The sequence below is a fragment of the Podarcis melisellensis genome (assembly GCF_964234715.1).
Source record: "Podarcis melisellensis genome assembly, chromosome: 1".
Classification (NCBI taxonomy): domain Eukaryota; kingdom Metazoa; phylum Chordata; class Lepidosauria; order Squamata; family Lacertidae; genus Podarcis; species Podarcis melisellensis.
Window position 1 is genome coordinate 122,815,112 of NC_138528.1, and position 26,256 is coordinate 122,841,367.

Sequence of the window (26,256 nt, forward strand, 5' to 3'; positions counted from 1 at the left end):
CCCCCAGAAAAAAAAAATCACTGTTCTTATCTATTGCAATAGTTAAGATAGAGTGCAAGTAAAGTACCTCTTGAAGCTTCACAAATGAGAGCCTGATTTCTTACCTCAATGGTCAGGATCAGTTCCAGTTCTTGGTACTCTATCTTCACTTTTCTTCTGGCTCGCTTTGCGCACTCGTAGGATTCTGCAACCACACCGCAGATAATGTGGCCGATATATAGTACCTGCATGACACCCGACCAACAGAAATGGAATGGCTTTACTATACAGAACAACAACGTGGTTGTTTAATGTACTTCGATAGATTTCATGCTAAGGCTTTGGGTTTCAAACCATCTTCCAGAGACTTATCCTGGGGTCCTCTGGAAGCTTTTCAAGCACAGTGAGGATATTAGTAACAGCAGGTGAATTGCCCTGAATGGCAGCTTGCTTACCACTACCAACCTTCCTCTTCAATGTACAGGCACAGAGGAAGGGTGGGCATATTCTAATTTGCATGTCTCATGTCTTGAGTAATCTCTGACCTCAACTGAACTGAGGGCCCACCCTAGAAGACTCCTCAGAATTCTCTGCAATGACCAGCTGACAAGTGGATATGTCAGAGGTTTGCCAATGAAAGCCACCGGTAAAGTATATATATGTGTATATATATGTGGCATTTATCTTAAGTAAATATGATGTATTTAGCATGCATCATGTAGCGCTTCCAGTTTATCTGTTTAAGCAGAAGACTTCCATACAAGAGTGGATAAATTACCGTATTTTTTGCTCTATAAGACGCACCAGACTACGAGACGCACCGAGTTTTTGGAGGAGGAAAACAAGAAGAAAAAAATTCTGAATCTCAGAAGCCAGAACAGCAAGAGGGATCGCTGCGCAGTGAAAGCAGCAATCCCTCTTGCTGTTCTGGCTTCTGGGATAGATGCGCAGCCTACATTCACTCCATAAGACGCATACACATTTCCCTTTACTTTTTAGGAGGGAAAAAGTGAGTCATAGAGCAAAAAATATGGTAATTTGCTTTCAAGTAGCTAGGGTGTTTTGTTTTTTTTTAAAAAGGGTATACATATTGGAGACCAAAAATATAAAGTATATAGAATGACTGAGGACCAACATAAACATTTGATTTTTTTAAACGATCTTTTCAAATTCATGACAATTAAGGGGTGAAGACTGGGCTTGTGTCTTAATTTTATGGCTAAGAGGCAGCGAATTTCAAATTCCCAACTCAAAAGTAATCTCTAACACATACCCAAATAGGTGGCCTTAAATAGCCCATTACCTCCATCTGATATATGGGTTAATAATATTGACCCACCATACAGGGTAAGTCTAAGGAGTTCTAGTTGCAGGATCCTATCTCCAAGGGTTATAGCTCTATGATAGAGTGCATATGCTAAAGGTCCCAGCATAACGGGAATTCATCTCTTCTCCCCCAATGTGTACCCCATACTATCCCCAAATTTGCTCTGGAGGGTTGGGGGAGTCCCCAGAACAGATTTAGGGGGATGCAGAGGGAGAAGAGTTTCTGCTGCACGAGGAAAATCTTCGCGTTTGCAGAATCTTAGCCTCAGTGCTATGTTGAACACAAGCCTTTAAAATACATTTATGTTTTAATAATGCATTCATGGATCCTTCAAACAATGATTCAGACACAGACACTGTGGGGCCTCTTGCACATTTAAGGGTTGTCTAGAACTGAAATTTTCACTATTTGACTTTCCCTGCCCAGGAGCTACTGTATGGTGATGGAAGATGCTACAGCTAGTAATTACTTTCCTTCCTCTGGAAGTTTGTTAGCTTTTTCCTCCAAAGCAACTGGGTTCTAGTGGTCTAGTCATGCCCAAGGAATTGTAAATGGGGGCCTTTGATAAAGAAAAAAAAATTTTGAGGGTACAATTCTGGGCCTGCTTATCTCTGAGTGGGTGCTGGAAAGGAAGGCAGAAAGCTCAGAAAATACCTCTTCGCTAGCAAAAATTTCCTCTTTTCCATCACCATTATGCCCCGGGATATCAGCTGCTGTTACCACGGCAACCACCCCTGGTTCTTCTAAGGCCTCTGACACATCAATGGATCTGGAAAGGAGAGATAAATAGAACACTTTTGTTCCAATGGGTCACAGTGATCAAACATGATGGCAAGATGAATTTCAGAAATAAATGTTTTAATAAATAAACATTCAGGAGCTAAAGTAAAAATGCACTTTTTTCCTATGTGACTAAGTTGTGCACAGCTAGTATTTCTGCAGCTGCAAACAGATAGTGAAACAACCCAATGTATTCAGTCTTAAAAACCTCTTTGTACTATCTTAACTGGTATCTGTGCATGTGTGAAATCACCCCTAACTGCAATACAGGCAGGCAGCTGATATGTGCAGGTCGGGGTCCACCCTAGACTATGGTTACCAGATTTTTTCAATGAGTCCGGGGACACTTTTTTTTTTTTTGGAAGCTGAGTAGCAACAGGGATTCAGTAGTGGGGATGGTGAGGCAAAAGACCCTGGGCCCAAGCACACATGCATATTGTATAAAGGCGAAAAGCCCTTCTTTTGCACCCTGTGAAACATAAATATGCAGAGTTTTTTAAAAACTGGGCAACGGCCGCCCGCCCGCAACTCCCTAGCTTCCCCCGGTCAGTCAAAACAAAGGGGGGAAGGGGCAGGAGATTTGTACTGCCGGACGTCCCCGGTTCCCCTTCAGCAGTGGCAGCGGCAGCGGTAGTCAACAGCCTGGAGTCAGCCTGGTAGCGCAGTTGGCTCTGGCTGGCTTCAGGAGCTGTTTGCTGCCATGGCGCCTGCCAGTTTGCCTCCCGGAAGTCCCCATATGATGTGTCTTGTGCGCAACACATCATATGGGGACTTCTGGCGAGGAAAAATGGCAGGCGCCATGGCAGCGAACAGCTCCTGAAGCCAGCCAGAGCCAACTGCACTACCAGGCTGGCTCTGGGCTGCTGAGGCTGCCACTGCCACGTTTCCCAGGGACAGATTTGCAAATAAATTAACTAGCAAACCTTTGCCACCCTTTCAAGACACTCCAAATCGGCTGCCTCAGGCAGCTGCCTCACTGTCCCTAATGGTAGAACTGGGTGTGGATACCAGCCTTGTGTGTTGGGTGTACTGAATAAGCAGATCCATTGCTCCCAAAGAGCACTCCACTCTTATTTAAAAGAGCTGTACGTCAAGCCCGCCTCTTTTCCCCTACGTTTGCAAGCACACTTTCATTCCAGCCCGCTCCTGAAGTAAACCAGACCAAGATTCAAAGCATGTCCAGTATCTGTTACAATATATCCTCCTTCCCATGTTCTACGGGACGTGGGTGGCGCTGTGGGTTAAACCACAGAGCCTAGGACTTGCCGATCAGAAGGTTGGCGGTTCGAATCCCCGCGACGGGGTGAGCTCCTGTTGCTCGGTCCCCGCTCCTGCCAACCTAGCAGTTCAAAAGCACACCAAAGTGCAAGTAGATAAATAGGTACCGCTCCAGCGGGAAGTTAAACGGCGTTTCTGTGTGCTGCTCTGGTTCGCCAGAAGCAGCTTAGTCATGCTGGCCACATGACCTGGAAGCTGTACGCCGGCTCCCTTGGCCAATAAAGCGAGATGAGTGCCGCAACCCCAGAGTGGGTCACGACTGGACCTAATGGTCAGGGGTCCCTTTACCTTTACCCATGTTCTACTGCCACACTTTCCTCACGCACTTTCCTTCTTGTTACTTACAGAATCTTTGCGTGGGCGCATGTGCTGGTAACCACAGCCATGTAGAGCTGCCCTTCCTCTGGAGGCATGTCGTCGACATAGTCTGCTTCACCGGTGGTATGTTTAATACCAGACTGGTGTATGATGGGACGCCCCACTGGGTCCTGAGGAGGCTGATGAGGATCTACATCCTGTCATATGGTAGAGACATTTACTATACAGTGGTACCTCGGGTTACATACGCTTCAAGTTACATACGCTTCAGGTTACAGACTCCACTAACCCAGAAATAGTGCTTCAGGTTAAGAACTTTGCTTCAGGATGAGAACAGAAATTGTGCTCCGGCAGCAGAGCGGCAGCAGGAGGCCCCATTAGCTAAAGTGGTGCTTCAGGTTAAGAACAGTTTCAGGTTAAGAACGGACCTCCGGAACGAATTAAGTACTTAACCCGAGGTACCACTGTACAGACGGTTCATTAGATTACTGAGTATTACTCAGAAAATCCTACGAAAACTATATGGTTACAACATGGTTGTATTTCAGTTTGTACAGGCTGAACGTTGGGCCCAGAACTTGTACCATGTTACTATCTGTACCCAAAGCTCCGATTCCATATTGGCTTATATAGGAGGACCAGTCAAGCTATTAAATCATGTTGGCCAAATATACATTTTCTGTTAGTATATGTAAACATTTTCAATCAGTATCCTTGGTATTATGGAGGAAAACTTTCTGCCACGTGAATCTGCCTAATCCTTGAGATAATCAGCGGAGACCCTGCTCTGTGTCCCACCACTTTCAGTGGTTCAATTAATGGTTACATCAGGCAGGATCTTTTTAGCAGTAGTGTCTAGATTGTGGAACTCTCCCTTCAAGAGATTCATATGGGCTTCCATACTGCAGGTTTTCTGACTCTCCTTAAAAGCATTGTGTTTCACTGGGCCTTTGGGCTTAGAGTGATATTCTGTCTCCTTGGTTCTCTGTTGACATTTTGTTGCTGAGATCCTGGTTTTTTGGTGATCTGATTTATTTATATGTATGTATGTATGTATGTATGTATACTAATTTACTACTGGATTAGGTTAAGAACAGTTTCAGGTTAAGAACGGACCTCTGGAACGAATTAAGTACGCAACCAGAGGCACCACTGTATTGTTCTCGGTCATAGACGCCTGTATTGTACTCTGTGTGGGGCTGCCCTTGAAAAAGGTCCATAAACTGCAATTAGAGCAAAATACGACAGCCAGATGCTGGTCGGGGCAGTGGCTTGAGTGCATATAACCCCCATTTTACAACAGCTACATTGGTTGGCAGCTGAGTTCCAGGCCCAATTCAAGGTGCTTACACTTCTGTTTAAATCCCTGAATGACCTGGATCTCATGAAGCTGAGAGAATGACTGCTCCCATCCAAGCTTGCCCATACCTTGAGATCTGCAGTGGTTCCTGTGCAGGGAGAAGTACATAGCACAGAGTCCTGGGAAAGGGCCTTTTCAATGGTGGCTTTGCATCTATGTAATTCCCCACTGGGGGTGCGTCTGGCCACTTCCCTATACTCATTTAGGAAACAGGTCAAGACACACCTCTTCTGGCATGTTTTTGGAGGTGGGCTGAGCTGAAGATTTGTTTGTTGCTTTTTCACAGCTGGAATTTTATGGAATTGAACAACAATGTCATGATGATTTTTCTTCTGTGTGTCGGAGTCAAGGAATTGTTTTCATTATACCTGATTTGTATTCTATTGCTTTGTTTTATATTTTTACTGGTGTAAACCACTTAATCAATTAGCTAAGTCACAGATCACTGGGTGGTAAGCCATGCTAAGTACTAAGACTAGACCTATTGAACTTAAAGGATATGAGTAACTTAAAGGTAAGGACCCCTGACCATTAGGTCCAGTCGTGACTGACTCTGGGGTTGCGGCGCTCATCTCGCTTTATTGGCCGAGGGAGCCGGCGTTTGTCCGCAGACAGCTTCCGGGTCACGTGGCCAGCATGACTAAACCGCTTCTGGCGAACCAGAGCAGCGCATGGAAATGCCGTTTACCTTCCCGCCAGAGTGGTACCTATTTATCTACTTGCACTTTGACATGCTTTCAAACTGCTAGGTTGGCAAGAGCAGGGACCGAACAATAGGAGCTCACCCCATCGCGGGGATTCGAACCGCCGACCTTCTGATCAGCAAGTCCTAGGCTCTGTGGTTTAACCCACAGCGCCACCCGCGTCCTCCATGAGTAACTTAGAAGCATTAATTTCAGTGGGCCTACTCTGAGTAGATCTCAGTTGAATACAACCCGTTATACTTGGAGAAGTGTGGGTTAACATGATAGCATTGACAGGAATGTTAATGTTAGATGATGAAAAGCAATGAAAACAACCTCACTGACCTGGTATATTTGCATACCCTGAGGTGGTTTCTCACGGAACTCGCCTAAAGCACTGGCGTATTTCTTTGGCAAGTCAGGATACTTAGATGGATTCTGTGGGAAGACAAATTAATTATATATTACATCAATTTCCCCCAATAAATTCTTCAGGGGCAAGCAACCATATAATGGTAATTCATTGCCCAAATATGTACTACCAGGGTGCTCAAATTAAGATATGACTTGCACAACTACTTCTGGTGTGTCCTTTCTACACATGTGTGTGGGGGGGTTTCCAGTCATGTAGCAAAATCTCCACTTATAACATCTTAACAAACTTTTTAATTTTTGTAAAAAGTTGTATTCGAGCCAACATGAAGCACTGGCTGAATGAAAACAGCATGGCATCTGTTACATAGGAAGAAAAGCCTGCTGTATGTAAGACAATTTTTCTACATAGGTGCAGAAAAAACGGTGTGTAAAAATTGTTAATGGAAACAAGGATCTTTGGTAGAGGCAGGAAAGTAGGAGGAAGATTGTTTTTAAGAGGAGGGATAGTTTATTTCTTATCCACTTATAGTGAACAGAAGAGAAGCCTCGTTGGATCAGACAAAAGGTCCATCTGGTCCAGAATTCTGTTCTCATAGTGGCCAACTGGGTGCCTAGGGAAAGTAGGCAAGACAATGGCACCCCCTTATATGTGTTGCAAGCCTCTTGTATTCAGAGGCATGTGTGCCATAAGCATCATGTGAATATGTACCTAGCTCAATTACATACTGCTTACCCCCAAAATAAGGCCAGACTTGCTCTTGTGCCTTTAATATCAGCTTGATTTACAGAAGAGCTATTTCCCATACCACATAGCTTTTGGGAATTGAGTGAACAGCTGCTGGAGACTGGAGAGGAAAGGTATAAGGCTTTCTACTCAAATAGGAAAGGTGATTATTATTTTCTCCCCACCTTTGCTTAATACCCAGCCTGATGAAGAGCTCTGGAGAACCCTGAAGACTTGGGCGCCATTTTGTGACACTCTTAAAGTTATTGCCCTACTTTGTTCTTTGGGGTGTTATTTACCATGTTCTTTAAACCTTGTAGGACTTGCAGATAAAATCTGAAGAAGAAGCTGACAAGCAGGGTTCGTCTGTATTCCACTTTTGCGCCTGGGGCTGAAGGAGAGAGGATGATTTCTTCAAGAATTAGCCTGCAAGCTTCATTCAGCATCTCTTCATCCCAGTTGCTGGGGGGAGAAATAATACAACCAAATAAGTTTATTTTAGCAAACGATAGATATGTATATGCAGAGTTTTGAAGGGGTGAGGAGAAAAAGGTTTCCAAATGCGTTTATTAAAGTGACTTTGATAATGAAGTACACTTTGCCACAAGAAAACTCAGGTTTCTCAGGAACTGATAAATAATATTATTCAAAATAGGTCCTTTATACGGTAGGAAAATAGATTGCATAATATGAGCCAGTCATAGCTAATCTTAATATGGAAGAACAGGACATTGGTGCTGGTGACTCAGCCTACATCATCCAAAGTGAGCATTAGGAACATATGGATAAAATACTTAAAGTCGTTGATCAGAACAATCAGTTTCTAACAGTGACCAGTCAGATTAGATGACTTGAGAAACTCACAAGCAGGATATGAAGATGTACATAGGTCACGACTTGACTAATAAGGAACGATGCAGTTAAGATTTGTGTCATCTTAATAATAATAATAATAATAATAATAATAATAATAATAATAATTTATTATTTATACCCTGCCCACCTGGCTGGGTTTCCCCAACCACTCCAGGCAGCTCCCAATTGAGTGTTAAAAACAATACAGCACTAAATATTAAAAACTTCCCTAAATCTTAACCCAAATACGTAAGAGTGTGGAAGGTTTTGTTTTATTTAACATGGTGTATTAATGTTGTAACCTGCCCTGGAACCTTAGGGAGAAACTGAAGGCTGGGCAGTTCAGGGGACTGAATTACCGTACATGACATCCAGTCCTACAATTCCCTGGGCCCACAGAATGAAAAAAATTCCCAGAAAACTGATATGTATAATTGTTCTCTTAAATTTTATCCCAAATTCGTATTCACAGAAATTGCAATTCTTCTCCACTTCCACTCCAGTGTGGTTTGGTGAAATGTTGGAGAGGTGCTTTTGTTTGTTAGTTTTTAAGAGCAGTATTCTGACATGATATAAACCAATTTTGAAATGAAGACATTTGCCCACCTTATAAAAGAAAAAGTTTTTCATTACTACTTGCAGACAAGGTTTAAGTACAGAGAGAGTTTAATTTTCCTAGCTTCTAGATTCTGCCCCAAGCTCCTCCAAAAGCAAGAAACAGCTATTCCTATATAATGTCAATGTACCTTCCAATGAGCTTCTGACAGGTATTTCTTGCGCTCACTGTGGTAGGACCAATGCCACCATATAAAATAGCCATGTCCTCGATGACACCAGTGCCTGGCTGGAAAAGGACTCTCATTGAAGAATTTGTCACAGACAATGCATTTTTTCGGCGCTCAGCCTGCCGGAATGCTGACACAAATTCATCCTGGCAGATGGAAGAAACAGAAATTGGGTTATTTTACTGCCCTCATCATGCTAGTAGCTGTAGGGTGACATTATACATAAAGAGACTTCCATGAAACAGTAATTAAGGGTCAAATTACATGTTACATTATTCTTTATAAAAAGTGTAGTTGCCACTTTTATTTTGGAAGGAAATAACATGTGGAAAGCTTCAGTCTGGAATGTGTTCCCAGTCTGGGTCCTGTTCCTGTTTCCCTCTGAAAACTGCTCTCTTCACAGGCAATTGTTAGCCCTTAAATGCGTACAGTTTACTACAGTACAAGAAACACATTCAGGAGTAAAGCAGCTGACAGGGGAGAATTTTGTTGTGGGACATTGCAGGGCCCTGATCAAGATCAAGGATCTATTTCAAATTGGAGTCCCAAAATTGATTTTCCTCAAAATGAAAGTGGCCAGTTTAAGAATGCTTTTTAAAGGCATATGAACAATGTAATGTGTAATTTCACCCTGACAGATTGTCACCTTCAATCATCATACACATATGTGCCAAACAATAGACTACATCATAAACTCGTTGGGAAGATGTTGCCATCCTAGCTCATAGGGCAATGCACATGTAAAAAGGTAAAGGGACCCCTGACCATTAGGTCCAGTCGTGACCATCTCTGGGGTTGCGGCGCTCATCTCGCTTTATTGGCCAAGGGAGACCGGCGTACAGCTTCCGGGTCATGTGGCCAGCATGACTAAGTCGCTTCTGGCGAACCAGAGCAGCGCACTGAAATGCTGTTTACCTTCCCACTGGAGCAGTACCTATTTATCTACTTGCACTTTGACGTGCTTTCAAACTGCTAGGTTGGCAGGAGCTGGGACTGAGCAACGGGAGTTCACCCCATCGCGGGGATTCGAACCGCCGACCTTCTGATCAGCAAGTCCTAGGCTCTGTGGTTTAACCCACAGCGCCACCCACGCCCCAATGCACATGTGGTTGGTTGTTAATATCCATGTCTTTAAAGGCATGGTAGATTATGATCTAATGGTAGATCGCAGGGGTGTTCCAGGTAAATTGTGGGATCTCCGGGGTGCTCCTGATCGATCCCCCTGAAAAGCTCAAGAACTCTGGGTCACCTTCCCCAAAAGAACAACAACTCTGACCATCCCTTCCCAAAAAAAGATCAACAATTCTTGGCAATGACAATGGGTAGATCACTGCCAGCTTTTTTAAATAGTGGGAGAAGATCACTGTCTCTTTGGAATTGGACGTGCCTGATATAGACTATACCTCCTGTCAACCACACTCAGTTGTCATTTCATTCTTGCTATATGGGAGTGGATTAAAGAAGGGAGTTGATAAATATGGCATCACATGGGCCATTCAGCCATCCAAGAAATCTGGATATCATTCATCTACAGCAGCCCTTCTCAGTCTCCAGATGTTTTGATCTAAAGTTCCCATCAGCACCAGCCTAGTCAGGGATGAGAGTTGTAGTCCAACATCCCAAGGGCATCAGGTGGAGGAAAGCTGCTCTAGAGAGATGGGGACGGCAATGTGGCTGCTTACTGGTGAAGGAAATATTACTACCCATGGCACATATGCAATCAATACTGCACACAGGTTTAGCCCAGTGGGACAAAAGTTAATGAGTTTGCGCATCGAGACATGCTTGAGGAATTTGTTATATGCAAATTCTAGTAAGAAATAAACTGATCTGAACTTTCCAGAGCTAATACAGAATCACGGAATCATAGAATTGTAGAGTCGGAAGGTTGAATCCAAGTGAGAGCGAAAGGGACTCAAGAGTTTCAATTTTTTTAAAAAATGTTGCTCTCTCTGTTCCCAGACCCCTGAATATATTTTGAGAAGACTACCCATTTTATTAAATGCAGCTTTATTGACTGTTTCAATGCATGCTTTTTATGTATTGGCATATTGATTTAGTGAAGTATGACTATTTTGTTCTGTCTGTGAACTTTGTGTAGGATTTTAATTGTTATAGGGTGTAGGCCATTTGAAGTGTCTATTTTCTAACTGAAAACCAGATGATAAATATAATAAACAAATAAATGAGCAACAGGGAGCAATGTGTCTTTCACCGATCCCTAGGTAATTTACATGTGATTTTTTACTGGTAGATGAATATTTGGAAATATTTGGAAATATGTTGCCTCTCTCTCCAGCAATGTGTTGACCTGCCATTTATGTGCCTGCATGGACTAATTTATGTTGAGATTTTGATACAAATATTGTCTTGCCCAACGTAAGTGTTCCACGGTGCAGAAAGCATCTTGTGTTCGGAGGGGTGGGGAGGAAAACATACAGACACAAACAAACAAACACACAACTTACTTCCTTGGAGAAAGGGATAAAAACAGAGACTATAACCTCTCTTGGTGAAAGGTCTGCCTGTGGCAAGCCCGCGAGGAATTCATCATTCAAGGGAATCTGTCGTGATCCATCTGATAGAGGAAATAATAGTCTTTAGACAATGAGCTCTTAACAGATACTGATTTTATCTGTCCCATGCAAGAGAAAATTACCCCTGCATCTATTCAAGCTCTGAGGCAGAACTGGCCCTCTTCAATGGCTGATTTACCCGACAGAAAGATTTGTATGAAGGGTGCCGACAGCTATAAATAATTTTAGCCATTTCAGATGTTCCCAATTTGTAGCCAAGGTAGTATTGCTCAGAACTTTGCAAGATCAAACCTGCACACTTGTCAGTTGGCATTTGTCGTTGATAAATACAATGGACTTCCACTTGTTTATTATTATATATTGTCTTCTTGGGCAATATGATATATATCATAGACTTCATGTAATAACACACCACCCTGCATTTTGCCATAGTAACAGAACATCAGTTAGTAGGTTTCCTCTCTCTCTCTCTCATCATAGTCATAAGAGAAACCAGGGGGAAGGAAAGTAAGGATTCTGCAGTCTCCCAATGACTTCTGCTATTAGGACATGATTTTATTCTCACCCCCTCCCCACTATTATGAAATTGAATCACATCCACACCATCTGTTTAAAGCATTCTTGTACCGCTTTAATAGCCACAGCTTCCCTAAAGTATCCTGGGAGCTGTCGTTTGTTAAAGGTGCTAGCTCTGGTAAGGGTCTCCTAATACCGTATTTTTCGCTCTATAGGACACACTTTTCCCCCTCCAAAAATGAAGGGGAAATGTGTGTGTGTCCTATGGAGCGAATGCAGGCTTTCGCTGAAGCCTGGAGAGCGGGAGGGGTCGGCTCCGAAGGCTTGCGGAAAGCAGCCTGAAGCCTGAAGCCCGGGGAGCGCAGCGCCAACTCCCGCTGCACTCCCGGGGCTCCAGGCAGCTATCTGCAAGCCTTCTGAGTGCAGCAGGAGTTCCCGCTGCGCTCGGAAGGCTTGCGGATAGCTGCCTGTTCTGGGGGCTGGGGTCGGCGGAATTTTTTTTCTTTATTTCCCCCCCTAAAAACTAGGTGCGCCCTATGGTCCGGTGCGCCCTATGGAGCGAAAAATATGGTAATTCTCAGCTCAAACAAGAAACAGGTAGTTCACAGTCCCTAGAACATGGGTAGGTAAACTAAGGCCCGGGGGCCGGCTCCGGCCCAATCGCCTTCTAAATCCAGCCCATGGATGGGAATCAGCGTGTTTTTACATGAGTAGAATGTGTGCTTTTATTTAAAATGCATCTCTGGGTTATTTGTGGGGCATAGGAATTCGTTCATTCCCCCCCCCCCAAATATAGTCTGGCCCTCCACAAGTTCTGAGAGACAGTGGACCAGCCCCCTGTGGTTTGTTGACCCCTGTCCTAGAATATAGGATCTATGTTTACCAATAAATCATTGGAAAATACTTCCTGTACTAGATGCTATGTTACTGTTGATCAAAGTGTCTAAAGGTTTCTTATTAACAGTTTATAAGAGCAGAAAAAGTTCCTAGTCACTTGATTCGCTCACCATTTGTATTTTTAACTGTTATTTCATTGTGTACATTTTGATCAAACTACCCAGTGCAGAAATGTCTTTTACATTGCCTTTTACCTATTGATACCAGATTGAGAAGCGCGTTCCCAGCTGCCAGGACGGGGTTCAGATCCCAGGTCGATCCTCTGCTCACAATATGCCCTCCTAAAGACTAATGAACAATGATATCACTGTTACTACTACTAAATTGCATATACCTATATTATCATTATATCCTTTATTTATTATTTCTTAAAATTTATACATTGCTTGACTGTAAAAAAACACAACCTCAAATGGTTAAAAAACAACCCAATTTCCCCTCTCAAAGGATTCTGGGTGCTGTAGTTTGCTGGTCACAGAGTTACAATTCCCAGTGTCCCTTAACAAACTCCAGTGCCCAGAATTCTTTGAAGAGGGAAATGTGCTTAGCATGTGTTTTAGAGGTATATTGTGTATGCAGCCTCAGCTGGATTCAAGCCCTGGATCTTAAGCCAGCAAAGTTTTAAAAATCATTATTTATTTAAACAGGAGAGGACAAACTATGCAGGTCTTGTTTTCCTTACTTTTTAAAATGAAAACCAGCTTTGGAAAACTGAGATTAACAACAGAGGAAAATGATATAGAGACAACATCAATGGGATATATAAATCTGATGGGAGGTGACCACTCTGTGTGCCTTGGTACTAATGAGGCACTTAAGTGCTTCCCTTTGTCCCTTAAAAAAAAAGAGACTTGCAAATCTTTCCACTGACTTGTTGTCAGTAAGAGAGTTGGGACTTTTTGATTTGGACTGGCAGGTGGTTTGTGAATCACTAAAACAACATCTTGTGTGTTTAGAAGTAGGCACCACACAAAGGAGGGAACATTTTATCATATGTGGTGGGATTGTAAGGTAATTAAAAAATTTTGGGAAATGATTTACAACGAATTGAAGAAAATGTTCCATTTAACATTTGTTAAAAAACCTAGAGCCAGGGCTTTCTCGGCCACAGCTCCAATCTGGTGGAACGCTCTGTCACAAGACACCAGGGCCCTGCGGGACCTGACATCTTTCCGCAGGGCCTGCAAGACAGAGCTGTTCCACCAGACCTTTGGTCAGGGCACAGCCTGACCCCCTCCTCTGGCAATCTGCACAGAATTTTGCTTGATGGTTGCCATTAATTTGATCTTAATTTGATTTTAATTAATTTTATAATGAATGTTTTTAGAATGTTGGATTATTTTGATTGTTGTTAGCCGCCCTGAGCCCAGCTTCGGCTGGGGAGGGCGGGATATAAATAAAATTTATTATTATTATTATTGTTGTTGTTGTTGTTGGGGATTGTAGGGAAAGACCTGCCAAAAAGGTTGAAAAACATCTTCATGTATGCGATAACGGCCACGAGAGTTCTGGTAGCACAAGGATAGAAGACTGAAGAAACCCCAACTAAAGAATCATGGCAAGAAAAATTGATGGACTATGCAGACCTGGCAAAACTGACATATAAGCTATGGGACAAGGATAACTGTGACTTTAAGGATGAATGGGAACCCTTTACAAAGTATTTGAAGACGCAACAAAGCGAACTGGACTCCTTGGCTGGTTTTGAATAAACATTCACAAACTTTTTATTGATAATAATCAGCTAAATAGTTTGAGGATCTATACAACTTTGTAACATGCAGAAAACAGCATTCTTAGAGAAACCAAAGACTGGAACTGAGGGGTGGGTGGGTTTTGTGGGGGGGAGGGGGAGGGAGGAAAAATGGGGAGGGGGACAAGGATGATATGTTTTTGGATAATTTGTTATAATTTTGAGTTAAAAAAATTAAAAAAAACAAAAAAATAGAAGTAGGCACCACACAGCCAGTTGTCTATCCTCCAAAGGCTGGGAAAGATGAGTAAAAGCAATAACGACCCAAGCAATGGTAGGGACAGAGTGGGGTCCTTCACACAGACAAGTGTATCCATCCTTCACCAGCCCATCATTGTTCCTTTATTGCCGAATGTTCACCCTTAGTGATCCACCTGATAGTTCTGGAGCAACGGGGAAGAAAGCCCATGGCTTAGCAGTACAGACAGAGCATTGGATAGGGTGCAAATATTTATGAGAGAATGGAGGGCAGAACTGTGAAGCCATGGCAGGGAGTAATCTGTACCTGGTCAAAGGAAGCAAGGTGGGAAACCTACCGCCAAATTCCTAATTTGTTCTCCAGCAAAGGTCCTCAGTTGCTTCAGCAGCACACCATAAATCTTTGACTTTTCCATTGGGAGTTCTGGGATGATGGTTAATAAGAAGTCCCTCAGTTGAGCAAGATGGATTGCTGCACCGATCAAGATCCCTGGAACCAAGCAATTTTCACAAGGGGGTAAAGGTAAAGGTAAAGGTACCCCTGCCCGTACGGGTCAGTTGTGTCCGACTCTAGGGCTGCGTGCCCATCTTGCTTAAGAGACCGGGGGCCAGCGCTGTCCGGAGACACTTCCGGGTCACGTGGCCAGCGTGACGAAGCTGCTCTGGCGAGCCAGCACCAGCGCAGTGCACGGAAACGCCGTTTACCTTCCAGCCGGAGTGGTACCTATTTATCTACTTGCACTTAAGGGTGTTTTCAAACTGCTAGGTGGGCAGGAGCTGGGACCAAACAACGGGAGCTCACCCCACCGCGGGGATTCGAACTGCTGACCATACGATCGGCAAGTCCTAGGCGCTGAGGTTTTACCCACAGCGCCACCTGCGTCACAAGGGGGGGGGGAGCACAAGTGGGCATTTTTAAACAGTCACACAGTCCGCAGGCAGAGTTGGTATTTGTCATGATAAGGGGCAGCAAATAACTGATACAGTGGTACCTTGGGTTAAGAACTTAATTTGTTCTGGAGGTCTGTTCTTAACCTGAAACTATTCTTAACTTGAAGCACCACTTTAGCTAATGGAGCCTTCTGCTGCCACTGCGCCGCCGGAGCACGATTTCTGTTCTCATCCTAAAACAAATTTCCTAACCCGAGGTACTATTTCTGGGTTAGCCGAGTCTGTAACCTGAAGCATCTGTAACCTGAAGCATCTGTAACCCAAGGTACCACTGTATATGCAATCCAATGCATGTCTAAAGGTAAAGGTAAAGGGACCCCTGTCCATCAGGTCCAGTCGTGGCCGACTCTGGGGTTGCGGCGCTCATCTCACTTTATTGGCTGAGGGAGCCGGCGTACAGCTTCCGGGTCATGTGACTAGCATGACTAAGCCACTTCTGGTGAACCAGAGCAGCGCACGGAAATGCCATTTACCTTCTCGCCGGAGCGGTACCTATTTATCTACTTGCACTTTGACGTGCTTTCGAACTGCTAGGTTGGCAGGAGCTGGGACCGAGCAACGGGAGCTCACCCCGTCACGGGGATTCGAACCGCTGACCTTCTGATCGGCAAGTCCTAGGCTCTGTGGTTTAACCCACAGCGCCACCCGCGTGTCTACTGAGTAGTAAATCCAAATGGGTTAAGTGGGGCCTGCCCCCAGGCGAGCATGTATAGGGTTGAAGCCAGACAGAGTTGGAGGGAATGTGGAATGTACATCAGCTAAAGATAGGCAAGTGTAAATTACCCCTATTTCAAACTCTGTTCAGGAGCAGCTCTACTGCTGGCTAAGCTAGCCTAAGCCACACAGAGTGGAAACAAGCCTTTAAAATAAAGTTTTGTTTGCAACACCCTTTTTGCTTGCATAGGTTCTGCCGGGTTGCCAGGTCATGTGACAGAGCTTGGTGGAGTTAGGATCCACCATTAATCCTCCCACAACTACCCAATAACACCTATTTTTCAGAGTTTCTGCCAGAGTACAATCTACCAGTTTCACCTGAGCTAGCTGATGCATGGTGAAAGATTTATTCCAGGGGATCTCCAGCTGATCCAGGATCTGGGGCTCACACCAGCATAGCCTGGTTGCACTAGGAACCAGCTGACTAAACAGGATCCTAACTCCCTCATCCTAGTGAATCTTGGGTATGTATTATCTCCTGACTTATAAACCATGTAAAGGTAAAGGCACCCCTGACCATTGAGTCCAGTCGCGGACGACTCTGGGGTTGTGGTGCTCATCTCGCTTTATTGGCCAAGGGAGCCGGCGTACAGCTTCCGGGTCATGTGGCCAGCATGACTAAGCCACTTCTGGCAAACCAGAGCAGCACACGGAAACACCGTTTACCTTCTCGCCAGAGTGGTACCTATTTATCTACTTGACGTGGTACCTATTTATCTACTTGGACGTGCTTTTGAGCTGCTAGGTTGGCAGGAGCAGGGACCGAACAATGGGAGCTCACCCCATCGCAGGGATTCGAACCACCGACCTTCTGATCAGCAAGTCCTAGGCTCTGTGGTTTAACCCACAGCGCCACCCGTGTCCCTATAAACCATGTAGATAACACCAAAATAACACGTGAAACATTGCCTGCTAAATATGTATGCAAGCAATAGGTGAGAAAATGGTATCTCTAAGATGTGTGCATCCATCCATCCAGACACAATGGCCCTAGTCTAGCCAAAGTCAATAAGGGCCGAGTCCTATTTAAATCCATATTGTTTTAAAAGCTAGCCACAACTAGTTCCATGATTGCTATGGGACAATGGGTCTATCCTTCAATGTATGAAGGCAATACCTTATTCAGCGAAGCCCACAAGTTAAGAATTATCACTTGCCTATATTCACAATGGCAATGCATACGCTGTTTATCATTGTAGTACAGTACATTCAGTACAGTTTATCACCACCCAAAGAGCTAAAACACTGACCCCCAATAGTGGCCCCAGTGACTGATTAGAGACGTACCGCTGTCTCCAACTTCAGTAACATGCAGATCTGCGATCCTAGTAGGATGAAGGAGAACGGGATGATAGACAGAAAGAAGTTTCATATCAAGTCCTAAAAGGGACAAAATCACAATGAGATATCAGAAAGATAAAGCAGGACCACAAGCAAGGTGGCAGAAACAACTTTTGGGGGCACCAGCTCCCTCAAATATTTTATTGGGGGGGGGGCAAAGGGACCTTAGCCTCTAGGATTTGGCTCCAATCAATGCACACTCTATATCTGTCACATCTAGTCAGTCCCTCAAACTAGGTTAGAATCACATTTTTAACAGCCTCGTGCATTAAAAACAACCACCCCCCTTTGCAAGATTAAACCTACCAAAACAGCTTGTATGTTTCGCCCCAACGAGCTAATTTTATATGTACAGGGAGATTTTGTTTTTTACACAGCAGGCATTCAAAAATCAGATTCCATACCTGCCGTCTACAGTATTACAGTCCATTCTACCAATTCTGAATTCTGCTACATTATTCTGCTGCATACAGCAGTCTCCTCACTATTAGAGTCACCTCATATCACCAAATTTAGCCTGAAGTGTTCTGCATAATCCATGAACAACTCAATACATTGACAACCGCTACATCAGGCTTCTATTTCCTGTGATATTACTAATACAGTCAATTGCCTAGACCAGGAATAGCCAATGTGTTACCCTCCAGAAGCTTGCTGTCATACAGCCCCCATTATCCCTGGTCATTGGTCATGTGATACATCAGGGGGGCACCATGTCGGTGACCCCTGCTCTAGGTATAGTCGTATGCATGTATATAGATGTATGTCAAGTTTTGGTGTCAAGCCGGCAGCTTCATTTTATCTTAAACTTTCAGTAGCTTTCCTTGCAGATGTTGCCTCATGCTATGCACACTTTGATCACATCCACACCATATTTTCAAGGCACATGTCTTCTCCCAAAGAATGCTGGGAACTGTAGTTTCTTAATGGTTCTGGTAACTGCAGCTCTGTCATGGGTAAGCTACAGCTCCAAAGAGTATCTGGAGGAAACCATGACTGGTAAAGTGACATAAAGGTAAAGGCAAAGGGACCCTTTTAGGTCCAGTCGTGGCCGACTCTGGGGTTGCGGCGCTCATCTCGCTTTATTGGCCGAGGGAGCCAGCGTACAGCTTCCGGGTCATGTGACCAGCATGACTAAGCCGCTTCTGGTGAGCAGCGCACGGAAACACCATTTACATTCCCGCAGGAGCAGTACCTATTTATCTACATGCACTTTGACGTGCTTTTGAACTGCTAGGTTGGCAGGAGCTGGGACCGAGCAACTGGAGCTCACCCCGTCACGGGGATTTGAACCGCCGACCTTCTGATTGGCAAGTCCTAGGCTCTGTGGTTTAACCCACAGCGATTCACAATTCTATGATTTGTGTGACCTCTGGGCTGATTGGGTGATTAGCAGGGCTGCATTTACATACCTACACTTGTATTTCCTACAACAAGAGGTGCATCTGGGTAGTTGGCTTTCAGGTTGACAAGCTCTTGCAGAGACACGGGAGAAATCCAGGTGGTTCTCTCTCCATTGAAAACCAGAGTTTTTCCTTTGCTCTCTTCAGCCAATCTCTGTGATGAAAAGCAACATGGATAGAGTATTGCACAAGGATGAACAAAACGCAAACATAGCTGTTTCAAGGAGAACCAAGCCCTCTTTAATCCTGAACCACACCTTACAGTTAAGTGTTAAGCACTCTTCCCAGGATAGCTTTGTAAGAAACTATCGTGTTAGTGTTGTTTTGTGCATCCACAACATAGAGGAGATTATGTTTACGGTAATTTAAAAATTGCAAGAATTTCTGGCTTTAAAAACAAGTGTGTAAGAAAAAACCAGAAAATATTTTCAGAGAGTTTTCAACAGTGTTGATTAGGGGGACAAAGTGGCAGCGATAGAAAAACTTCACAGAGATGTGAAGTTGCTGTCTTTTTATACTCTAGTTAAAGAGGATTAGAGTAGAGACATCACCTTGCCAACAAAAGTCTGTATAGTAAAAGCTATGGTTTTCCCAGTAGTGATGTATGGAAGTGAAAGCTGGACCATAAAGTTGGCTGATCGCCGAAGAATTGATGCTTTTGAATTATGGTGCTGGAGGAGACTCTTGAGAGTCCCATGGACTGCAAGAAGATCAAACCTATCCATTCTTAAGGAAATCACCCCTGAGTGCTCACTGGAAGGACGGATCCTGAAGCTGAGACTCCAATACTTTGGCCACTTCATGAGAAGAGAAGACTCCCTGGAAAAGACCCTGATGTTGGGAAAGATGGAGGGCACAAGGAGAAGGGGACGACAGAGGACGAGATGGTTGGACAATGTCCTCGAAGCTACCAGCATGAGTTTGACCAAACTTCGGGAGGCAGTGGAAGACAGAAGTGCCTGGCTTGCTCTGGTCCATGGGGTCATGAAGAGTCGGACACAACTAAACGACTAAACAACAACAACAAGTAGGACTGAAGTCCATGATGAGCAGGCAATTGGGGAAAATAACCCATTCATCCTTCTGGCAACCCCAGTGAAGGAGGGATGCATTTTCAGGGGATAGCTGGTAAGCAGGTGGGGGTCGGGTAAGTGTGTTGGGGAAACACAACCCCGAGTGAGTGCTTAGAACCCACTGGAATCTTGCTACCACTCAGCAAATATTAGGGGTGTCATGCAAACTTTGTAACAATATGCAAACACTCACACACAGTCTATTATAGACTCCTTCACAACAGTCATGAACAAATTTCTCCTACCATTAGTTCAGGAGGAAATATATAATCCTGGGTTGGGTCAATGGGATGAAATCTTTCAGGCTTGCATAGACCTGAGCACATCTATAGGAAAAGAAAAGAAGGCTTAATATTAGCATGCACAGGAAGTGGAAAAGAAGGGTATAATGTACCTGTAGCAGTGGCCAAAAATGTGGGGCCCATGAGCCCATTTTAAAAGTTTTTTTAAGGGAGTGCTGTAGGCGACACCCCCATCTGGTTGTTTCTTTCCCCACTCCCCCTGGACCCAAATACAGACATAAGGAGACAAAACTCAGTCAGACACATATTTGCTGTTCAAAATAGTATTGGCAAAAGTCCAGCCCAGGAGAATTAAAATGGATCTTGCAACATCAAATAAAGGTTATAATGGTAGGCAGCATAGTAAAAAACAACCAAAAACCCATAGATCTTGTGCTTACGAGCAAGTCAAAACCATTGATCCAAGGCACAGATCTTCATGAACAACAAAAGCACCAACAAATCACCAAACACATCTGTGGCCATAAGAGGTGATCTGTGCTTCGGTGCTGGTTTTGAGGGGATGCTTTGTAAACATTACAAAGCATTACATTACATTTTCATGATTCAGAAAAGGGAGCAATTTGGTTGTCCTGAATTTGTGAAGCAGGCCTCCATAGACAATGCAGATCAGGCATATGTTCAGCGGGCCTCAAATTGGGATTGATAGGAAATAAAATCACATTGTGGATGACCTTTGTTTGAACGATGTCACCATCATTTAATTATTTGGAACATAACATGCTCTACTCTTCTTCTTCTTTTTTGTAAACGCATTATAAAAGCATTTCTCCTCAAATGGCATTAATCCCTATTTTAAAACACAAATAACCAAAGCTCTTTAGAGTAGTCCACTGCCAATTGAAGATTTTGCTTAGCAAACACCCAGATAGTTAAGCAGGTTTAGAGCTTCCTCTGCAATGTTGCACAAGGGTGTGGTGATTATATTTCACTGTTGTGTAAGAAACACAAGCTCCATTTAAACCCTTCTTGACCTTCACACTCATCACAAAGCTGATGAAAGGATTATGAAGATGGCACAAATCCTCTTTGCCAAAACTTGCCTTATTGCAAAACAGTAATAGAAGAGTAGAGGGAAACGCTGACAACCGAAAATGTTTCCACTCACCTATCATGTTACACGTCCTGTGTACATACCCACTGCAGGTCAGAGCTAGTCTAATAAGATTTAACTTGGGTGAATGAGAAGGTATCTAAGCCACCTCACCCTCTGAAAGCGATGTTTATACGCTCCAAGTTTTACAGATCTGGCTTCTCCCTTCTAGGATTACCAAATGCTCCAGAGACTCTCATTAGACCTCTGAAGCATGATTTAGCAAGCAAAATTGCACCCTCTCTGTGTGTGTAGGATTTTGGGGTATATCGATCAGTGCAAACAGGGAGGGTTAACCTTCCTCTCCCATACTGTAACTCCAACCCCTAGTACTCCCCTGTGTGACAATTAAGCTTAGAAACTGTTGGCAGGCTCCACTGTGGGACTTTTTTCAAACCTAATTGTCACCTGGAAAGGTAGGCAGAGGAGGGGAGGTTGTGTGGTGCCCCACAGCCGTGGAACATTTGAACACAATACCATCAACCCTCCTTGCCACAACTTTGCAAAATCTGTTGCAAAATTGCATTAAGCTTGCACTGCTTCTGAAAGATGGATCCAGTTCACATCAGAGGAATTCTGGCAGTTCCAGTGAACTGGTATTTTGTACTGTTTAATGTGGAACTACAGTTTCTCCTCTGGGTAGAAACTCTGTGATCCCGGGTTGACCTGAATAAAATCTTGGGTTGGAGAAAGATTTACTACTAATTACTTCCCGGCATTCTCACTGCCCAGGCTTGCGCCCCGGGGAGATCACTTCAGTGCTACTAACCTCACCCCCGGAGGCTGACTCCATTGTTGCTCGAGACAGGCGGGTGCCAACTTTCTGTCAAAACACTGCTATTTTTCTGGGAAACTATGTTCCCTTTCAGAGTAGGGCTGGGATCGCTCCGAAGCTTGCTCCCATCTGGCAAGATGGTGCTTTGAAGGACGGATCGGCATCTACGTATTTCTGAGCTCAGTCACATTCTGGGATATTTGTACAATCTCTCTCTATAATTGTTGGTTCCTCGGATTTCATGTGACTCTGTAAACCAGGGCTGGGGAACTGTAGTGGCAGATTTATAGATAAGCGTAGTGTACACAGAGTTAGGGCCCCCGGCAGCTTAGTCCACCCCCAATAATTAGTATCCATTCTTAACTGAGTGAATACCTTTGAAATGTAACTGCAAACAATGAACTGTCATTGTTGCGTTTTAGTTTGTTGTGTTATGTTGTGTTGTTTCCATTCTTCTTTCTCCTACTCCCCGTCAGGGAAGGCTGTTCCACTAGGGTGCGAAGGCCTTCCTCAAGTGGAAGTTTTAAACACCAAGATAAACTCATTGGCACTTGTGTAAAGATTACACACGTTCAGTCATTGTGTGATAAATGTGGGAATTAGAAAGTGTTCGCTTACCCGGTTTCCTTCTCTGGAACACGAGTGTTCCTCTTTCCCTTCTTTCTCTTTCCCATCTTTATCCATGCAACATTTCCCACTCCCTGCCAGCGGGCAGGATTCCTAAAGAAAGAATTCATTCAATAGGGCTACAGAGGGTTATCCCATTCCAAGCAATGCATACATGTTTTTAAGGCTGCAAGGTGGAGCAAGCCCTGTGGAACACAGCCAGATCCTTTATATTTTTATTTGTGGCATTTACACCCAGCCCTTTGGCCCCAAAGGCTATCAAGCGGCTTACAAAATACTAAGAGCACTTTTGAGAAAACATGCATAGGTTTGCACTTGTAAAATACGTGTTGTATTTATATTCTTAAATTAATACCCTACCTTTCTTCCATCATGGAACCCGAGTGGCATCCACATGGCTCTGAAGAAGTCTCTCAACTGAGCACTGAACAGATTCAGAACTGCTTTGCTACAGTAAAATGGTAGCTTCATGTGCCTTTAGATCAGCCATAGGCAAACTCCGGCCCTCCAGATGTTTGGGACTACAATTCCCATCATCCCTAGCTAACAGGACCAGTGGTCAGGGATGATGGGAATTGTAGTCCCAAACACCTGGAGGGCTGGAGTTTGCCTATGCCTGCCTTAGACCATATCCTGGAATGCGAATCTTGGTTTAGACCACAGCGCCACCCGTGATATTCACTAAATACCATCCAGATGCATGGTATTGGAGGTGATAGAAAGCCATCAAGACTAGCAGCTATTGGTAACCTTATCCTCTGTGACTTTACCTACTGTATTTTTCGCTCTATAGGACACACTTTTCCCCCTCCAAAAATTAAGGGGAAATGCTCCCTCTGTGCACCGACCCCTCTTGCTCTCCAGGCTTCAGGGATAGCCGCCTGAAGCCTTTGGAGTGCAGCGGGACCTCTTGCTCTCACGGCTTCAGCAAAAGGAACCCGAAGCCTTTGGAGCACAGCGCGAGGTCCCGCTGTGCTCCAAAGGCTTCGGGTTCCTTTTGCTGAAGCCGTGAGAGCAAGACTCTCCTGGTTTCAGGAGATAGGGAGAGCTGCGCAGCGCCCCTTCAGCGAAGCGGGAGGAGAAATGGAAGGGGCTCCGTTTCTGCTGCCGCTTCGCTGAAGGGGCACTGAGCAGAGAGGGGGAGATTTTTTTTTCCTGTTCTCCCCCTCCTATGGTCCGGTGCGTCCTATGGTCCAGTGCGTCCTATGGTCCTATAGAGCGAAAAATACGGTAATTCCTTCTTAAGGCCATCCAAGTTGGCATCCATCTCCACATATTGTGGTAGTGAATTCTAACAATGCACTGTGTGTGAAGAGGGAATAATACACACTTTTCCTTAATCTTCCACCATTCAGCTTTGGGGGATGACTCTGGGAGACAGAGAGAGAGCCCTGACCACTTAGACCATGCATAAATTTATATCCCTCTATCATGTCACTTTGGCAAAGGGTCAAAAGTACCTCATGCCTTTGTGTATACCAACAAATAGCAATTTTAAGACAGTTTTATTTATTTTTTGATTTGTTCCCCTTACCGGAGAGAAAGCACTGAAGCTGTCAACTATAGGTCTGTATCCTGTGCAACGGCACAAATTGCCTGGAAGGAATGATCAGACACAAAGATAAATAGATCAAAGCTGAGCCTACTGAGCCATCAGCAAAATGCATGTGCATTTCAGAAATGGTCCTTCAGAGCACATAGGCACCAGACGACACCAAACAACAGAGCAACACAAAAGTATAGGGTAAGTGTTCTGCTACTAACTAGGGATGGGTGAACCTGTCAATTTCAGTCCCACACATTTTCTCATTTCCCCATTTTCCCGTGTTCTGCATTTAGGCATCAGTTTGTGATTATTATTTTGTTAAGTCCCCATAAAAATTCATCAGCGCTTAAGCATGAATTTCTCCTAAATATATACATTTTTGCAAAGAAATTTTCTTGAATATAATGCAATTTTAAATGTTATTTTCACTTATATTTGCATTTCTATGCACACTTTACTCCAGTACACGCATTTTTATACACACCACTTGACTGGAGAACTGCATTCCAAAATTCAGAGAAGCGTGAATTTCAAAAGATGGCTGTGTTTTGGTTTGTGCATTGTTTCAGAAAGTGCGAATTAGGTAAATTCTCCCCCACCCCTACTCTTAACTGAGCAATTTTACAAGACATTCAAATAAAAACAACAACAACTGTTATGTACTGAAGTTCTCACCCTGGGCCAGCAGGGAGATACTGTAGATAGTTATGCAAATGAAGGATCGAAAGTGACGTTCAGTGATTGGATAGTTTGTATGCAAATGAAGGATCGAAAGTGACGTTCAGTGATTGGCTAGTTACAGAAAATGGTTACCGTTGCATTCTAGTGGAGCTCCATATAAAAGCAGGCTGACTGAGCTCCTCAGTTCAGTTCTGCTCCAGCTTACAAATAAAGAGCTGCTCTGGAAGAATCGCTGTGTCGTCTGATATGTTTGCCCACAACTTAACACTGGCGACGAAGATGGGATCGATAGACATCAGATCACAGCCAGATGCGGCCATCCTCTGAACTTAACAACAACTATTTTTACATATCAGTTTGGGGGCGGGGAATATTTTGAGAAAGCCAGCCTACCATCCAGGCACGCAGTTATCTGATCCATGGTAGGTTCGGGGTTATTTCTTAAGAGCGAATACATAGACATCACCATCCCAGGAGTGCAGAAGCCACACTGGGAGCCGTGGCACTTTGCAAGCCTTTCCTGGAATGATAATACATATCTAAATGGATAGTCCATACGAAGAAACATTGACTTCTGGAGTATAATCCTACCTTTTCCTGATCTCCTTTGCCCCCTTATTATTACTATTACTCAGTAAAGTTACTAAAAATGCATCCTGTGCCCAAATTCATGGCTGTAGCAAAGGGCAGAAGCGGCAGGAGAAGTTTTGAAGTGTCAATTGTAGCTTTTGTTCTTTGACATGGGGCACTCTGTCCTGGCTCCTGCTAACAAACTCTGCCCCCCACCCCATTAAAATTTGCTGAATCAGAAGCATTAAGTCTCATTTAAAGGGGGTGGCACCATCTGACAGCAGCCTGCTATACAAGGATTAAGCAAAAGCTTTCCCCATCCTTCTATATCCATGCTACCATGTAGCTAAGGTAAAGGTAAAGGGACCCCTGACCATTACGTCCAGTCATGGCCAACTTTGGGGTTGCGGCGCTCATCTCGCTTTATTGGCCAAGGGAGCCTGCGTACAGCTTCCAGGTCACGTGGCCAGCATGACTGAGCCGCTTCTGGTGATCCAGAGCAGCGCACGGAAACGCCGTTTACCTTCCCACCGGAGCGGTACCTATTTATCTACTTGCACTTTGACATGCTTTCGAACGGCTAGGTTGGCAGGAGCAGGGACCAAGCAACGGGAGCTCACCCTGTCGCAGGGGTTCGAACCGCCGACCTTCTGATTGGCAAGTCAGGTTTAACCCATAGTGCCACCAGCGTCCCTAACTGGCGACATTTTTGGAGGAGGGCCAGTGACCAAGCTGGCAACGTCCAAGACAGTCACAAGCCAGAAAGAAAAAGAAGTTCTAGAAATGGGTGATCCATTCTCGAAAGCTATAAGTTG

The 26,256-nt window shown here is 44.2% G+C and overlaps 1 protein-coding gene across 1 annotated transcript in view; it reads right to left on the reverse strand.

Annotated features, from left to right (window-relative positions):
- The window catches only part of LOC309365606 (aldehyde oxidase 3-like), a 64,973-nt gene that overhangs the window by 29,752 nt on the left and 8,965 nt on the right, over positions 1-26,256 (reverse strand). Inside the window, exons 5-19 of the mRNA XM_081903796.1 lie at positions 25,265-25,391; positions 24,179-24,240; positions 22,636-22,737; positions 20,093-20,173; positions 18,784-18,928; positions 17,318-17,410; positions 14,704-14,855; positions 12,609-12,702; positions 10,933-11,042; positions 8,426-8,610; positions 7,124-7,286; positions 6,071-6,163; positions 3,710-3,879; positions 1,961-2,075; positions 105-224 (exon numbers count right to left, since the gene is read on the reverse strand). Of these exons, the coding sequence (XP_081759922.1) occupies positions 105-224; positions 1,961-2,075; positions 3,710-3,879; positions 6,071-6,163; positions 7,124-7,286; positions 8,426-8,610; positions 10,933-11,042; positions 12,609-12,702; positions 14,704-14,855; positions 17,318-17,410; positions 18,784-18,928; positions 20,093-20,173; positions 22,636-22,737; positions 24,179-24,240; positions 25,265-25,391 (1,812 nt within the window). The remainder of the gene's footprint in view (positions 1-104; positions 225-1,960; positions 2,076-3,709; positions 3,880-6,070; positions 6,164-7,123; positions 7,287-8,425; positions 8,611-10,932; positions 11,043-12,608; positions 12,703-14,703; positions 14,856-17,317; positions 17,411-18,783; positions 18,929-20,092; positions 20,174-22,635; positions 22,738-24,178; positions 24,241-25,264; positions 25,392-26,256) is intronic.